Genomic DNA, 17,681 nt, shown 5'->3' with positions numbered 1-17,681 from the left:
TGCAAGCCACACACGCCAACACAGCCTGTCCCACCTCAGCTGCCTGAGCCCAACACCTACGTACATACACAGCATCCCTGGAGTACATTCAGCCCTCTCTGTGGGGAATGGAGACGAGTCCATGATTTTCTTCTCCCATCCTGTCTTTTAGCATCTGTCATGTTTTGGTACAATGGCAAATGGAGAAGGGCACTGCTGTGAGACAACTCTCCCTGGCAAGGCCCAGGCAGGCACAGACAGGGTGTTGCGTTGAGACAGCTCTCCCTAGCAAGGCCGAGGCAGGCATAGACAGGGCACTGCTTTGAGACAGCTCTCCCTGCCTTATATCTATCAAGAAGAGAGGGTTTGGGAGCACTTCCAGGGGATTAGAGGAATGTATCATGTTGGACTCACTCTTACTGGTTGTATAAATGTCTGGTGCCGGAACTGCTTTCACTGTCTGTGATGTGGAGGAGAATTCTGGGAGACATGGCATCATGGATCCCAGGACCAGAACAAAGCACAGCACCAGTACCTGGGGGTGAGACATTAAAAAACCCATCAGCGTTGCCAGCCACAAGACAATGCTGTGATCCCAGCACACAAACCCCCAGCAGTGGGAGATCATGTGGTCAGATTGACAGTTGGGTCACTCACTTTGCTCATCTTAGATTATCAGGAGAAAGGATTAAGTCTGCTGTCCTCTACTGTCACTTTCTCTGAAATACTGCCAGCTCCATGTGCAGGGCCAGCTATAGAGACAACTTCAGAGTCTCATTGCATGAGTGGGAGATGGTATAAAGAGAAGGAGGTTAGATTCACTGGGCAACAGTTTGGGAAAGAGGAGCCTACACTTAAGAGGGGAGCCAGACTATTGGCACAGACAATGAATACAGTTTGGGGGCATTGTTTAAAGCAGGAGCTAGGGGAAAGCCAACAGGTGCTCAGGAACACTCAGGTCAAATACATTTCCTAGGGATGGCAGTTAAATAAAGATGTCTCTGTATCCAGTAAAGGATAGGACCGAAATGATTGATGAACTGGACCAGTGACAGCCTGAGAGCAGACATCCTGTGGATTTATCAGAATTCAGATTAAGGAGTTACATAAAAACAGGCAAATGGTCAAAAATAAAAACTATTGGTGTTTACACAAAATGTGAGAAGATGAAAAGCACAAACAGGTGAATGAGCATGCCTGGCAGTGGAAGAAGATCTTGATGTAACTAGAATTATTGAAACATAGTAGAATGATGAAAATCAATAGGCTATTGTAATACTGATCTATTACTATACAGGGAGGACAGGTTAGCTCACAAGAGGTGGGTGGGTGGGGGGAACAGTGTACTTGAGGTTCTATAGAATCGAGGGTGATAACAATTCAGAGTGAGAATCCGTATGGATACAAATCCCATGTGACGAGAATACAAATGGACTAGTAGTGTTATACTACCAGGCTCCAGCTCAGGCCAAAGATATTGATTGCACAGTGCTGGAAAGATCAAGGAGGTAACATGATCTAGTAAAAAACAATAATAATGAGTGATTGCTACTACCCAGGTATAAATTGGTCAAGTGTCACATCAGGACAAAGGCTAGAGAAGCAATTTCTTGACACCTTAAGAGAGTGCTTTTTGGAACAGCTAGTTCTAGAGCACAAAGGAGGAGAGATTTTTAATTCACTCCTAAGTAACACACAGAAGTTGGTTCATCAAGAAACAATAGCTGAGTGACTAAGCAATCCCAGTATTATGAAGGGTACGAAATTCTAGCACGGTGACACTATACTTTAGAAAGGGGGATTTCAAAAAAAGGAGACGCTGGTCCAACAAAAGCTCCTATAGTCAAAAGTGAGGAAATGAGATTAGTTAAACTCAACATGAAGGCTACTCATGAAGTGAGCTGTAGCTCACGAAAGCTTATGCTCAAATAAATTGGTTAGTCTCTAAGGTGCCACAAGTCCTCCTTTTCAAGGATACAGACTAACACAGCTGCTACTCTGAAATCTCTCTGAATGGAGGCTGCTTATGCACAAAACGGCACTCAGGCCCCTCACCAACTCAGGAAAATGAGGGAGGGGGGGAAAAACAACCCAGAATGGGTAAATCCAAAGGTTTAAGAGATTATTTGCGCCAAAAAAGATATCCTTCAGAAAATGGAAATTCAACCCTAATGAAGCCAGCAGAGAGGAGCATAAACGAGGGGAGGCGAAATGGAAGATGGAAATTGGGAGGGCTAAGAGGGAATACAAGAGCAAATAGCCAAAGATAGAAAAACAAATAATAAGTTCTTGACATATACCAGAAGCCTGTGAGAGAACTAGCACATCTGCTGGACTGCCATGGAGTGAAGGCAGCAATTAAGGAAAATCAGACATTGCTGAGAAGCTAATATATTTCTTTGTATTAGTCTTTAGCACAGCTGGGAGATACAGGTCCCAGACCTACCCTTTCCAGGCAATAAAGATGAAGAGTTGTCAGAGATTGAGGAGGTCTAGGAAGAAACAGATACATGAAGGAGCAATGAGGTACTAGGACCAGATACATAGTTTACATCCAACGGTTCTGAAGGAATTTTAAAATGAAGTGACTGAGCTGCTAACAAAAGTATGCAATCTCTCATTCAAATCTTCTCCTACATGGGAGCCCTGGCGAGTAGCAAATGTTTTATCTAACTGTAAAAAGGGGAGATGCTAGGAATTACAGGCTCACTTCACTTTCAAGCGTCCTGAATCAGGATTAAAAGTAAATTTGGAAACACCTGATGTACTAGGAAGAAATCAGCACAACTTCTGTAAGAAAAATGTAGCCTCCCAATTGACTAGAATCTGATGGCCCTGTCAGCAAAGGGGTGGATAAAGGAGAACCGATTTCATTGATTTGGATTTTCAGAAGAACTTTTGACAAAGTCCTGCGCAAGAAGCTATTAAGGAAACGACTCTAGATGTTGCAAGATGAGAGGTAAAGATCTGTCATGGACCAGGAACTAGCCAAGAGGCAAAAAACCAGAAAGTACAGATAAGTCAATTTTCCCCATGGCCAAAGGTTAATAGTGAGGTGGCCTTTGTGACCATTCTAGGACTCGTGGTGTTGAATGGATCTACCAACTACTTGTGAAAAGACCAGACAGGGAGGTAGCACAAAATGATGTAGTTAGTCCAGGCTAGAGCAGACTTTGAGGTATTTCAGAGGGATTAACGAAGTTAAATGAATAGGCAGCACAATACTGGATCAAATTCACTGTTGAGAAATACAAGATAATGCACATTGGAAGGAATAATTTGAACTATTCATACATCTTGCTGCATTAAGCATTAACTAGAACCATACAGGAGAAAAGATCTGGGCACCATTGTCAGAGCTCAATTACAGCTTTTGCTTGATGTGCCGTGGTTGACAAAAAGCAAAGAAAAGGCTGTTTGTATGACGAATGAGATAGAAAATATTAGAATGCTATTATAATGAGATACTCTCACCAGGGACACTATGCTCAGTTCTGGTCACCCACTCTCAAAAACTGAAATTGCAGCTGTAGGGGGGTTCAGAGATGGGCAATGAGAATGAGTGAAGGCATGGAGAGATTGAAAAGAATGGGATTGCTTAGTTTAGAGAGGATACAAATAAGGGGCAAAAGAGAGTTAAATAATGAATGGTGCAGAGAAGGTAGATCAGACACTTCTGTTTATCCTTTCTCATAATAAAAGAACTAGGGTGAATTCAATGAAACTGAAAGGCAACAGAGTTAGAACAGGGAAAAAGGAATGCTTTTTAAACAGTGCAGAATTAACTTGTGGGACTCCTGCCAGAAGCTATCCGAGGCTAAGAGCTTAGTAGGATTCTTAAAAAGGATCAGGCATTTATGGTTCATGAGAATATCCACACTGACATTACAGGGGATACAAAAAATACAGTACAGGTATAAACCCTCCTGCTTCAGTGCATAAACTTCCCCGAGGACAGGTTATTTCATCAGAACTGCCTACAGCATGGTTTCTTATACCTTCTTCTGAAACATCTAGCACTGGCCACTGTCAGAAGTGGGATAGTGGACTAGACCCAGGTCTAATCCAGTCTGGCAATTCCTATATTTGGCCTCAAAGCTTGGGACTGTAAAGCAGTGAAACAGGGAAGAGGCTCTTCCAGGCTCTGAGGAAATAATTTGTCTAAATAAATCCACTCTTTTTGCTGGACACTGGCATGGTATCCACTAAAAGAAAAGGAGTACTAGTGGCACCTTAGAGATGCATCCGATGAAGTGAGCTGTAGCTCACGAAAGCTTATGCTCAAATAAATTTGTTAGTCTCTAAGGTGCCTCAAGTACTCCTTTTCTTTTTGCGAATACAGACTAACATGGCTGCTACTCTGAATAGTATCCACTAGTTATTCAAGGCAGGAAGCATGCTACGGGGAACAATCCCTGGCTTGTCTGGGAATGGGGTGATGGATAAAGGTGCAAAAGGAATCACGGCAAATAAAGAATGGAGGGCCTGAAGCACATACCATTAGGCAGGTTCCAGTCTGTGTGGAAGCCATTTTATATGGTCTGGAGACCTTCCCAGCCACTAGGGCCTGGAGCTTCTGTAATTGCTGGAGCAGAGTCCTAGGAGAGAACACAACCACAAGACAGTGCAATGAAGAGGGAAAGATCACGGAGGGATATGAGCCTGAAGCTGGACTCTCCAATGTCCACCCCAGCTTTCCTCTGAATGAGGAGAGCTCCCTCACTTGTCCATGTCCTCCCACTAGATAGGCCTGTGAAGCCGAGAAATGAAGGGGATAGTGATGGAGGCAATGGAACTGAAAGGAGTTGGGCGAAGGACACCTCTTCTCCTGGTGCCAAATAAACCCCCTCTGCCCTGATCTCCCATAATCAGATTTAGTCAGACCTGGACTCCAGCTCAGGCTGCCCAGATACATCCAATACCCGGGGTGGGGTGCATAGTATGGCCACTGCCACAACCCCACAATACAGGAGATTCCAGTACTTCTGGGAATGGCATGACCCCACCCCGGTGGTGTGACCTCACAGACACAGAGTGGGTGAGCTCACGCTGGCAGGGGCAGGGCAGCACACTGTTCAAAATGGCGTCCCTCATCTGTGATGCCAGACAAACTCACATCTGGTTTTGTCTCAGTACCGGACAGGGGACAAACCCTAGAAAATGAGGGCTGTCTGGCCCAAACTGGATTAACGGCCTGCCTAGGGGGGCACATCCCATAGCACTAACCACACCCCCTGGAGCATAAGGCTGAGAGGGAAGCAAAAATAAAATGTGATCTGTTTCAACTTCATCTCTCTTGGCAGACGCTGCAGGGGGTTGTGGGCAAAGCCAAATATAGAGCTGAGTGAATAATTCCTCCTCTGGTTGCCCTGGCTGACACATAACAGGCTCACTGTCTTGTTTAAATTACCTCACATGTAACGGCCCTCCAGTTATGGACACATTACGTACTGCCCACTAAAGGGCACGACTGGTTAGCTGACACGGCAAAGGAATTTGCCCCGGGGTGGGGGTGGAGGCAGGCCTGCAAGGAGCATTAGTGAGCCTTGGGCTTTGTAGCCAGGGGGCCCAGATTTCCTTGTTACAAATTGCCTAGTAATTTCTCCTCTGCAGCATTGCCAACTCTTGCAATCTTATTGCAAGTCTTGTGTTAGTTGGTGTTTTTCTTAAAGCCCCAGCTCCTGGAGTCAGGTGATTCCAGGAGAAGCTTAGATTTTGTATGTTTTAAAAGTTAGTTTCCAGCCCGCATGGCCATGGAGGAAAGTGGAAAACGTGCCTCTGCAGGCTCCCAAGGCCAATAAAATGAACTCAGTGTTTCTTATTTTGTAATAACTCGTGATTTTTAAGCCAATCACATGAATATGGGATACTGACTCATGACTTTTGAATGCTTGGGATTGACAATACTGCTTCTGCTCCTGGCTGCTTCTCAAAAGCACAGATGGAGGAAATTCAGGGGTTGTGCTGGGAAGGGAGAGATGGGCTGCAGTTCACAATCTTTCCAGCAGGTGGAAGGCCCCAACCATCTATGAGGTTACAAAAGTTAACCAAAAAGAAAAGGAGTACTTGTGGCACCTTAGAGACTAACCAATTTATTTGAGCATAAGCTTTCGTGAGCTACTGCTCACTTCATTGGAGCTGTAGCTCATGAAAGCTCATGCTCAAATAAATTGGTTAGTCTCTAAGGTGCCACAAGTACTCCTTTTCTTTTTGCGAATACAGACTAACACGGCTGTTACTCTGAAAAAAGTTAACCACTGATTGCTGGGAAGGCATTTGCCTGACATCTCCGGGGTCTCTAAAGAGCATTGTCTTACCTGGAAGCTGGGAACAGAGCCTCAGCGTCAGGGGATCAGAGAAAAAGAGTCTGACAAAGAGCCTCAGAGCAAGGTCAGGGAAGACAATAGCCCCTGGCGAGCTCCAGTCATGGTGGTGGGGTCAAGAGGGAAGATGGGTTTGGTTAATAGGGTCACCAGCCAGTTCCTGTCCCGTGGACCGAAGGCTCATGGATGAAAGGAATCCCCATGTGCAGCTGCCAGAGCCTGTGTGGCTGTGAGGAGTGCATCTAAGTGCATGTCTAGGAGGTTGTGAAATCAGAACAAAGGGAACATGTGCATAGGAATACGTTAAGGAGAGCCTCCCTCCTCACCCCAAACTTCTGGCAGTCCCTTCCTGCTGACTCTGCTCTTGCTCTGCCACACATGCACAGTGAAAGGAGGCAGAGCTAACTCCAATTCCAAGTGCTGCTTCCTATTTCTAGGGCATGTGTATGTGCCTTCCATGTTATAGATTCAAAGGAAACAAATTCCTGGGATGGAGAGGCTGCCAGCTCTGAGCACCGAGACCCCATGCACTCTCCAGATTTTCAGCCCAGGAAGCCAAGGGCCTGCTTTAGGGCTGAGAGGAGAGACTTACTCCCTTGGGCAAGCAGTTGTGTCAGTGTCAGACAAGGAGGAAGCTCCCACAGGCTTTGCTGGGGGGAGGTGGGGCATATAATGGGATCTGCATGGGTGCCAGACACCAAGAGGGCTCCCTCAGGCTGCAGGGGATAACAGGGTCTGCACTGGTGTCAGGTTTGGAGAGAGCTGCTTTGGGTTAGATGGGACCTATGCCCATGTCAGATGAGGAGAAAGTTCCTAGAGTCTGTCCAGTCACCTTGTAAACATAGCTCTTTCTAGGGAAATCCCAAACTGGTATCTTATGCCCGTGTCTTCTCCCAGGCCTTGATACTTAATAGCCCTCTGTGCTTCAGAGAGCAGAGCAAGGGGGTTGAGAGATGGGTGTCATACCTTCGGAGGCCTCCTGCATGGGAGCTTCCATTGAGACAAGGAGAAGAGTGGAGGGGTTTGAGTGACAGTCAGAATCCGGAGAAGGATTCTGGGCTGTGGGGAGAGGAGAGGAAGGAAGGGATGGCAGAAAGCTCCCTTGCTTCTTCCCTTTCTCTGCTGACAGCCCCTGCCTGGCTGACCCAACGCAAACATTCCACACTCACTAACCAAACCCAGCTGAATTGCTGCTGCCATTGGAGGGGAACCAGGCCCTGCTGAGCAGCCCAGATTCTGCCAGGAATTGGGGGAGGGTTGCCTTTCCTTTCCTTCCAAGCACTCCGCTGGCCTCCCTTCTTGGCAGCCCACCCCAGAAGAGATCGGGGTTGGCTTCTCTCACCTGTTAGCATTTTCTAAGGTCTCCACTTTTTTCCACAGTTCATTGTTTTCAGATGTGAAAGTCTCAACTCTGCAGGAATAAAACCCAAATCCCGTTAGTTACAAACGCTGCAAAAAAGAGACAAACACTGGACCCCATCCTCTGTCAGAGTCCAGCCCTTGAACAGCCCTGTGCCTTCAGCCTCTGGCAGATGTACTCCCAACTCCCGGAGTCAAATGATCATGTGCTGTCTAGCTACATGTTCTCAGCTGATGCTAAAAATCAAGGGATCAGAGCAAAGACTGAATCCCTTCAATGCACATTAATTCCTTTGCAGTGTTTCACTCGCATGGTGCCAAGTGGCTACAAGACTCACACCTAGGAAGAGACTGTCTCTGGGTCTGGGAGAGTCACTAGAGCAGGGGCAGACAAACTTTTTGGCCTGAGGGCCACACTGGGTTTCCAAAATTGTATGGAGGGCCGGTTAGGGGACGCTGTGTCTCCCCAAACAGCCAAGGGTAGCCTGGCCCCCGCCTCCTATTTGATCCCCCCTGCTTCTCGCCCCTTGACCGCTCCCCTGGGACTCCTGCCCCATCCACCACCCCCTGATCCCTGTCCCCGGACTGCCCCCTGCCATCCCATTCAACCCCCCCCCCCCATTCCTGACTGCATCCCTGGGACCCCTGCCCGATCCAATCCCCCTGTTCCCTGCCCTCTGACTGCCCTGACCCCTATCCACACCCTGACCCCTGACCATAGCCCCCAAACTCCCCTGCCCTGTATTCAACCCCCCTGCCCCCTTACCGTGCTGCCTGGAGCACCGGGTCAGGCCGCAGCTCTGCAACTGCGCTGCCTGGCCGCCCAAAGTGTTGCGCCGGCAGTGCGCTAAGGCTGCGGGGGAGGGGGAACTGCGGGGGAGGGGCCGGGGATGACCCTCCCAGGCCAGGAGCTCAGGGGCCGGGCAGGAGGGTCCTGCAGGCCGGATGTGGCCCGTGGGCCGTAGTTTGCCCACCTCTGCACTAGAGCCACGTTACATGTCGGAAAATTTGTAACAAATGCAAGGCCACATATCTGTCTCCATCATCAGCAAATTACATCCATGGGCCACGGAAAACATGAACAGAAGACCTTCCACTAGAACAATTCTGGCCTCTCTTCCCCCTGAACTAAAAGGAGAATTTGCATTAGCTGCACCCTATTAGGGAAAGACAATCCCCGGCTCAAACACATGACCAGCTCTAGCCATTGGAGGGCAGTGGAGAACCTACACACTCTCTCTTTTCTCCAAGTTCTTCTCTGTAACTACTATGGTGAAAGCATCCAGCAAAGTACAGGGAACAGCTGAAGGGAAATTTCTGCAGGGCTGGGGGAAGAATAGTGGCCATGGAAGTGACAATAATAAAACAGAAGACTTTCCAATACATACAACCATGTGAAATGACCGTGTACAGCTTCTGAACTACCCATTCAATATTAAAGTTGTGCTTAAAGGGACACTGCCAGGTTGAACCTTTTAGGCCCAAAATGTAGGTTTTGCGCTAACTAAGGTCAATAAAAATGTTTTGGTTACTCTTGAAATTCCAATTAACATTTTTTTCTTAAAAATGTAAACCTACACTGTAGCCCAAATATGGCAGCACAGCGCTAGAGTCATAAACAGCCATGTACAGACACTATGGCCAGGAGTGGGGAATGAACCTAGGACCTTCAGGACTGAAAGTGCACAACCCTGCCACTCAAACTAGAGGAGCAATCCCATCAGCTGTAAGAGGTAGACTTTTATCCTTAATATGGGCTAACCACCAGAGGGAGACACACTCACACACAGCTAATGTATTACATAAGGGCATAAGAGCCAGAAGTTGAAACTGACTCATCTGTTTTCACTGTGCAGTTCTCTCCACTTAGAGAGGAAAGTGAAAAGTTAATTAGGCCTTTTAAAGAATCTGTCCATGGTAATGATCTCAGGTGTTATTAATGACACAGGACACTATTTTAAAATACTGGTCATGAAATTGGATCCTTGCAGACTGGCTTCTGTGTCTGAGAGGCCCATTTGGGGCTCCACACAAGTGCGGGGAGCCTCTTGCATGGATCTGATTGCAGGGCCATGGCATAGATTATTTCTAACCTGATAGCGTCCCATTACATTAAATTTGTAACCGCAACTCAGACAGAAAAACTGGGAACTATGAACGGAAGTAGATCCTGTTGCCCTAGCTCACATCATAAGGAGAAAACCAAAGTTCAAGCAGGGGACTTTGGGGAACAAACTTGGCCTTAGCATCTTCCTGGCTATCAGCCACTTGAGTCATCATCTTAACATATAGGGATGAGGGAATTGTATTTAATGTTCCAAAATCTCCATGCTCCCATGGCATCCACCATATGCAAAGTAGATAACAGTGTATGCAAAAAGCAGTGAGATATACAATTACTCCATATATTCATGCAAATGTGGGATTTCTGATCCGAGCAGATGCACATGTAATATAGTGGTAGTCACACTACCACTACCAAAATTTGAATATAGGATGTCAGAAGAATCTGTATTTGGGTATGTACTTGACAAGTCATTTACTTGGTTTGATCCACATTGTAGTTAGCATAGGCTGCAAATCCAGAGGGGGGCCTGAGCCATGGCCTGACCACTTTTTGCCTGGGCCAAACCTCAGTGGCACTGTGACCATTGACTCAGATTTTGAGGTGGTGGGCATAGGAGCTCATCGACTAGGGCTGTCAGGTGCTGGTGGGGGTTGCACCTCAGAGGAAAAGAAGAGGGCCATTTGGTGGTGGGGAAAATCTGTGCCTCCCCCCACCATTTTAAAGGGCACCCCAAAGCCCCGATTAGTGATCAGACAGACCAGAGCAGCTTCTACGATGGAAACATTAATCTCACCAAACACGCTACCCAAACAACGGGTCATAAAGCCTGGAATATTGGGGGCAAACAGAATAAGGCAAGCAGAAAGAGTGGGCTTTTTAAGGAATAATCTAGTGCTGTGAGGGTCTGATAGGCTGTCTGGGGGCAGGCGGAGGAGAGGTGGGGGGGGGGGGGGCTGTGCACAAACCAAATCTGTGTGTCAAGAACCCCAGACAAATTTCATGAAATAACCTGACACCTGTACAGAGAATCACATTTAGAACTAAAACGCCAAAGGCCTGCATGCTGAGGACTCACCGCTGACAAACAGCTTGTCACCACTACTGTGCTGTCCCAAAGGGCTTACTGGCTGTGCTCTGAGCCACAGAAATTAATTAAAGGAGCCAGCTGAAATCTCAGATCCTTTAAGAATATTTTTTAACTTAACAGCCCTGGGAACAAGATACTATCAAGGGCAGCCAGCCCAAGCATTGCAGTGCCATTGCTTTTGCTAGCAGTAGTGTTTTGGACCATCCCTCTATAGTACTGGGATTGGGAGGAGAGCTTTGGGGCTGATGCAGCTATTTCTGTGGAGGAAATGCTTAAGCTGAATTCCAGCCCCCAGAAGTGGCATGTGGAGTGGACAGCCAGATGGGCTTTAGAGCCCCAAGCACTGCACAAACAAGATGAGTAGTGACAGCGTGCAGGCCAGTGGCCCTCATCTCCAGTAATACCCTTGTTTGGATGCTTAGAAGGGAGGAGAAGACACTTACTTTTTCTCTAGACACTCCACATATTCCTTCTTCTTCCTGCGACTCTCCTGAGCAGAGATCTGGGAGGTGAGGAAGTACCAAACATGAGTCAGCACTATAAGCCTCAAGGCACTTCTCTGCCCTCCCCCCAGATTCGTTACATGCCTGCTTCCTTTGCACACGCTTTCTTCTGTCCAAAGGCAGAATGGGCTATCACACTTGCCTTTCACATCTGGCCACAAAACACTTAGGAAGCCAAGAATGGGACATTTAGAATTGCCCAATGTGAAGGTTACAAAGCTCTTTTGCAATGTGCCTGAACCCCATCTCCCCTGCAGGCATCTCTGGGGTCACTCGGAAACCTACTGACTCATGTGGCTACGTGATGGGGTTGGCTGGAAAGAATCTTGCCCTCAACCATCTTTGAATCACCAATGGTGACTAATACATGCTGCAGGATCTCTCCAGCTCTCCCATGGGCTCCTGCTAATCTGAGTGGCTCAGGGAATCTCACAGCCTGTACCCAACTATATGATTGAATATATATGTTATGGTAGTGCCCAGTGGCTTCATTCAGGATTTGGACTCCTTAGTGCTGGGTGCTGAACAGACAATAGAGGAGAACATGGTCCCTGTCCCAAAGGGCTTACAATATACTTTGGACAAGCTGCAATAGGTGATTGTAGGAAGGACAGGGAGAGGCGAGGTAACAATAGCAATAGGATGGTGTGGTTACACTGGCTGGCTATGACATCTGCGCAACTTGATGTTTCTGAATCATTTAAACTATTTGCTTAAGATGTAATGAAATGAGAGACCTTATTCTTGATTTTCCTCCTGACCCTCTTCAGTGCTTTCTCCTCTGCTTTGGTGAGGGGCAGCTTGGTAGGGATGGGGTAGCCCTCTGCAATCAGGGTGCGTTTCTCCTCCTCGGTCAAGAGCAGGGGGCCTGATGTCCCTTGTAATTTCTGAAATACACAAGCCTATCAGTGGCAGACAGAGCATCAGCAACAAATCCCACCCCACGGGTCCTCACCGCAGCCACCACAACAGGGGACCCTCATTGTAAATAAACCCATGGCAATGGCCTTCACTGCAGCCACGAGAACCTGTCCCCAGTGACACAGCCAGCCAGCTGCTTCACACTCTTCTCACTAATACATCTGCTCCCCAAGCTGTTGTTGGCTATGGGCATTTGTTGTAGAGCTCATGAAAAGCAGTTACCACATGTCCCTTCTACGTGACTTCTCAGTTATTCCTGTGCCAGGAACTCCCTTAAGTGTTCTTTAGTGAATCTGGTGGTCCTGAAAGTGAAGGGCTAACCGAATACTGGCTGGAGCACAGCAGTCACAGGCTGGTGCTATGCACGCCTCTTTTCATCACTCTCTCTCTGATATATCTCTCAATCCTGACCTGCAACCAGGAGTGAAAGGGAGCCGGTACAGGCCAGTACGGTGTACCGCTAAGAACCGCACCGGCCCATACCCAGCCCACATTAAAATGCTGCCCCTTTTGCCTCCCCTGTAGGCAACCCTGCTGGTAGGGTCCTATGGCAGGGCCGCCGACTGGGGGGGGGGGGGAGGGAGAAGGTGGGGGGAGGGAAGGGGCAGCAACGTTAAAGCGCTGCCGCATTTAAGGATGGTCCTTTGCTGCGGCAGGGCTTTAAAGATCCTCAAACCGCTGCCATGGCAAAGGACCATCCTTTAACACTGTTGCCCCTTCCCCCCGTCGGCGGCCCTGCTGGTAGGGTCTGTATTGGCAGGGCCGCCTACAGGGGAGGCAAAAGGGGCAGGGACATTAAAGTGCTGCCACAGCAAAGGACCCTGCAGTGCTTTAACGTCCCTGCCTCTTTTGCCTGCCCCACAACCGCCAACGGGGTGGGGAGGGCAAAGGGAGCAGCTGCCCCGGGGCCAGTGATTTAAAAGGGCCAGGGGCTCCGGACTTCGCTGCTGCAGCAGCAGCGTCCGGAGCCCCAGGCCCTTTAAATCCACACAGGAGCACCGGGTGGTGAGAGCCAGGCAGCCTGGAAGGGCTGGCTGGGGGATGCTGACCCCCCAGCCCCACCCCTTCTGCCCGAGGCCCCTCCCTGGCCCTGGACTTGTAAGTGTCCCAACTTATTTTCACCCCTGCCTGCAACACTCCCCCTCCACACCACCACTTCAGGACTGGGGTCCCATCCAGCTCTGCCAATCGACCTCACTCCTGATTTGCAGTGCCCCTCTGGCTATCCAGTCCTGGGCCTGAGCAGAAATTACCAACAGTGAGACTAACAACTAACAGCCAAGTAAAGTCTCCCAGCTCCTGTGAGCACAAAGAACCCTGCACTCTAGGCTGTGGCGGAGCTTGTATCCTGCTGGCATTCTGATGTCTCCTTTCTAGTTCCTTACATGCGGTGCTGTGAGGAGAGGCGAGGTGGAGATTGCACTGGAAGAGCGAGCAGCTGGCCGGGCTGGGCTGGAGGGAGGCAGGGACCGTGGACTCTGGGATCCATCACTGTCACTGCCATGGCTGCTGGGGGGCGTTGGAGGCATCTGCACCAGGTCATCTAATGGGAAGTAAGGAGAGCACGTTTATCACTACATCATCAACCTACTGGGATAGGTGCGGGGCAATGGACAGCACCAGGGCAAAGTGCTTCCATGAGATTGGGGTGGAAGGAGAAAGCACTGCCCATAGCACGCTGGGGGCTGGAGGAGGGCAAGTTAGCTGAGGCTCAACCCAGGAAAGACACAGACAATGCTGGAATAAATGGAAGAACCATCCAAGATTGTGCCATGACCCACACACAGAGAGCAAATTCTCCATCTTTGCCTTTGAGGCGTTCATTGGAGCCAGGGCTGTGTTTGGTGCCCAGGTACTGCCCGTGGCCAAATCACTTTCTTTGAACTATGCTCAAGAAGAAGGATGCAAGCTAGCCATCCTTATCCAGGCCTTTGTCGCCTCGAGATTCCATTGCTATGATGTGCTCTGTGAGGGGCCTGAGAGCACTCAGGAGCTCTGATTTTGGGTGCTTCAATTTTTGTGTCTAGTTTGAGACATTCAGAATCATGGACACTTGAAAATTCAGCCCCGGAAAGTTTGGAAGTTGGACACTTCAGCAGTGCCTTTCACCCCATGTGATACAGCTGCAGCTACAGTCAGTGGTGCCAATTAGGAGGAGTTGGGGGTGAACGCTTCCCGCTTTTGCACTTGCTCAGAGTTCCATAGGCTGCAAAACTGAGGGGATGGGGCAGGCGTGGCCTGACCATTTTTCAGCAGTGGTCCCATACTAAATCAGTACTGTTGCAACGCCACTGAAATTTGACCCCGTCGCCCCTCTGTACAGCTGGAGGGACAGCCAGGCCAAATAGCATTCCAACCTGGGGCACAGGGAGTCTGTTCCGATACAACAGAGTGCAAGGGAGTCCCCCGAGAACTTGACTCCCAGTAGCACTGGCTCACGTACTGTGTGGGTGAGAGAGAAGGGAAATCCCTGGGCTGAGGAAGAGCTGGGTCCCCAGTGGAGGGGGTATAAATGGGGACTGGAACGAGGTCCCTGCCGGGGGAGATGGGACCAGAACTTGCTTTCCAAAGAGATACTTGAATTGGAACTACCTACTATAGTCAGCAGAGGTGCTTATGCTGCCATGCGCTTGGCTTAAAGGAGAGGGAATTGTTGGCTGTGGTACCCTGCACAGGGTTCTAGTCCTTGGATAAGCTCCCTGTTCCGTCTGCCTCAGCCTATGTTTGATAACCTGGCCATGCTACAAGGCCCACCATTCTTCACAGACGTTTGGGGATGAGGCAGGCCGAGGAGATGGGATATGACGAGGGTCATTGTTAGCAAGGAGGCCAGTTTTACTGATATTCATAAAAGCAACCCGTTGGATGTGCTATAGGGGTGTGATATTTGTAAGCAGCATTGTTAGTTTTAATTAGTGTGAAGCAGACCGCCCAACAGGCCTGGATTTCACATGGCCATCCAATTTGATCCTCAAAACCCCTGTCTTGGTTGAAACAGAACATTTCCCACGTTCGGTGGCACCCACCCACCCGCAGCTTGTTATACACGGTGCATACCATTGGCAGGGGGTTGGGAAGAGGCAGAGAGGCAGCTGCTTCTGGGCATGATCAGCCCCCCACGCAGGCATGTTCAGTGGCTGCGGGGTTGCTCAAAGACAGGAGTGATACTGCACCGGGTTGTGGCGCAGGCTGGAAGGTGGAGGGTGAGCGTAGCATGGACTCAGCACCTGCAGCGGAGATGGCTCCACAAGGATTGGTGGTGACCAGCTGTGTCCCGCTTTAGCCACTTGAAATGTTGGGAAGTATGGTGAAGTGCCCAGGGCCTAGGATGAGTGCTAGAATTGCTAAATACACACAAATACACACATTCCTGCCCCAACAATGCTGTGCTGTGGCTGCCAGGCTCTCTTCCTGATGTCACTGCTCTCCGACAGCCAAGGGACAATGTTTTTACTAGATCTGAGTCAGGTATTTCAGGCAGATGTAGGACATAAATAGGTGACATCATAATTTAAAATCCTTCTAACGTATCCCTACAATCTAGGTTACAAAATGAGTTCTCTAATGGACCTTGGTGAGGTCTAGTGCCCAGGACAAAATCAGAGATGCTAGAAAGCATGTCTCAAAAGGCACGCAGTGCCAAATTAGCAATGCCTGAATTGAGCCAGCTTCCAGAGAACTGGCTCTGCCATCTTTGGAGTTTGCCAAAATGCTGAGGATCTTTACAGTGTATCCAGATACCCCCATGATGGGCTGGTATAAGAACCAAAATAGCATGCAAAGTCTGTTGTGCCCTGGCTCAGCTATACTGCTCCAAACCACCTCCCAGCACACACTCTCAAACACAATAAGGTCTCCAGGGGAAGAGCACCACTCTGTGCCTCAGTTTCCTCATCTGTAAAATGGGAATAAAGATATTGACCTCCTTTGTAGTGCACTTTGATGAAAAGTGCTATTTGGGAGTTAGGCATTATTATTATTAAAGCATTTCAGGGGCTCACACACTTGCCACGGTACTTAATGCACCCAAGTGGCTCTGGTTGCTCGGTATCACAACAGGTCACCAGGTGCTTGAGAAGTGCCTCAGCTGTGGGTTAGAGGGCTGACCCCACTCCTGTGGGCCCTATTGTATGTGGGAGCATGATTAGGCTGGGTGTCTCTGGGGCAGTCAGAGTTCTTAATGGAGCCTTAATCGTGCATTTTCGGACTTCAGATGTTTGGGTTCCTTTCGCATTAAACTGAATTTCGAATTTCCTGGCTTTTGAATGGTTGTTTTTGGATAGCTCCAAGGTCCCTGTGAGGCTTTCAATGCTCAGGTCTCTCATATATATTTTCAGCTGTAAGGTAGTTTCTTGTGCATAGGAGTTACAAACAAATCTGTATGTGGCCATTCGTACATGCTGTAATTCCATTTGTATCTGAACACGGGTAATTCAGCCTGAAGATAGGGGATCCATGGTAACCCATCTCAGCCTGCCCTGTTGTTATTCTATGTGTAAGACTTGGTGTATGAGAGTTGTTTTGTGTGTCTATATGCATGGCTTGGAGTGACGAGGCTTTGCAGCCAGATCTGTGTAATATTGAGGGGATGCACGACTGGGCTAAGTACCAGCCAGCTGATTCTATTTTCTTACCTGCTGGTACATTTAGAAACTGGTTCACTTCTTTGGGCTCAGCTTTGATCACAGGTGCTGGAGTCATTTCTACAGGAGTCTGTGAAAGAGCAAGAGTACACAGCTGTCTCTGAGTGTCTTTTTCACTTCCCTCCCCACCTTTCACAAACAGCCCTCGCAGAGTGTGTTGATTGCAGCTACTGCTTCACCAACTCTCTACTTTGCCACATTCCACGCAGTGCCCTGAAGCCCGCCCTGCTAGCCTGCTCGCTGCACTAGCAGCAGGTACACTGACAACCCACAGCACACAATCACGTCAAAAATCTCTATCGTTGCCTGAAACACCAAATACAAACAAGTGAATTTGCTTAGGGAGGGGAAGCCACACACAGCCATGCTGCCACTGCAGATGCTAAGGCAACATCTCTGAATGAAGACTACTACCTCCTTGGCCATTAGCCCAGCTCAAGGCCCAGGAAGCACTCTTTAAACTGACCTCCCAATTCAAGAGGGATGCCTCTCTTAGATCTGCCTTAATCAGAGCTGAGAGAATTTATACAGGCTTTGAGAAATGGAGTAAAACCCCTCTAGTGCTCTTAGGACTTTCACCAGGGCCACTGAACAGCTGTTTCTGATCAAATAGATTAAGAGTTAACATGAACAGCACGTTGTTCCCAGCTGGACTGAACTGCCCCCCTGCTCCCAGCCTCCCTTCCCCCATTCCACCACAGGCAAGAGAGATTTTTACACTAAACAGATACATTGCAAACTCCCCCAGACGGTAAACACAGCTGAGTGTGGACCTTGCTACAACTGCCAGGCACACAA

General features: G+C 48.7%; 1 protein-coding gene across 2 annotated transcripts in view; it reads right to left on the bottom strand.

The window, feature by feature from the left end:
- The window catches only part of CREB3L1 (cAMP responsive element binding protein 3 like 1), a 67,603-nt gene that overhangs the window by 3,204 nt on the left and 46,718 nt on the right, over positions 1-17,681 (bottom strand). For both annotated transcript variants that reach the window (XR_012159411.1, XM_073348193.1), the window contains exons 4-10: positions 16,875-16,953; positions 13,626-13,783; positions 12,057-12,206; positions 11,260-11,318; positions 7,645-7,713; positions 4,478-4,577; positions 394-514 (exon numbers count right to left, since the gene is read on the bottom strand). Coding sequence is in view for 1 of the 2 variants with exons in the window: in XM_073348193.1 (XP_073204294.1) it covers positions 394-514; positions 4,478-4,577; positions 7,645-7,713; positions 11,260-11,318; positions 12,057-12,206; positions 13,626-13,783; positions 16,875-16,953 (736 nt within the window). In the remaining variant the exon portion in view is untranslated. The remainder of the gene's footprint in view (positions 1-393; positions 515-4,477; positions 4,578-7,644; positions 7,714-11,259; positions 11,319-12,056; positions 12,207-13,625; positions 13,784-16,874; positions 16,954-17,681) is intronic.

The sequence above is a fragment of the Lepidochelys kempii genome, chromosome 6 (assembly GCF_965140285.1).
Source record: "Lepidochelys kempii isolate rLepKem1 chromosome 6, rLepKem1.hap1, whole genome shotgun sequence".
Taxonomy (NCBI): domain Eukaryota; kingdom Metazoa; phylum Chordata; order Testudines; family Cheloniidae; genus Lepidochelys; species Lepidochelys kempii.
The sequence above is the reverse complement of the archived record's forward strand: the minus strand, read 5'-3'. Positions and strand labels throughout refer to the sequence as shown.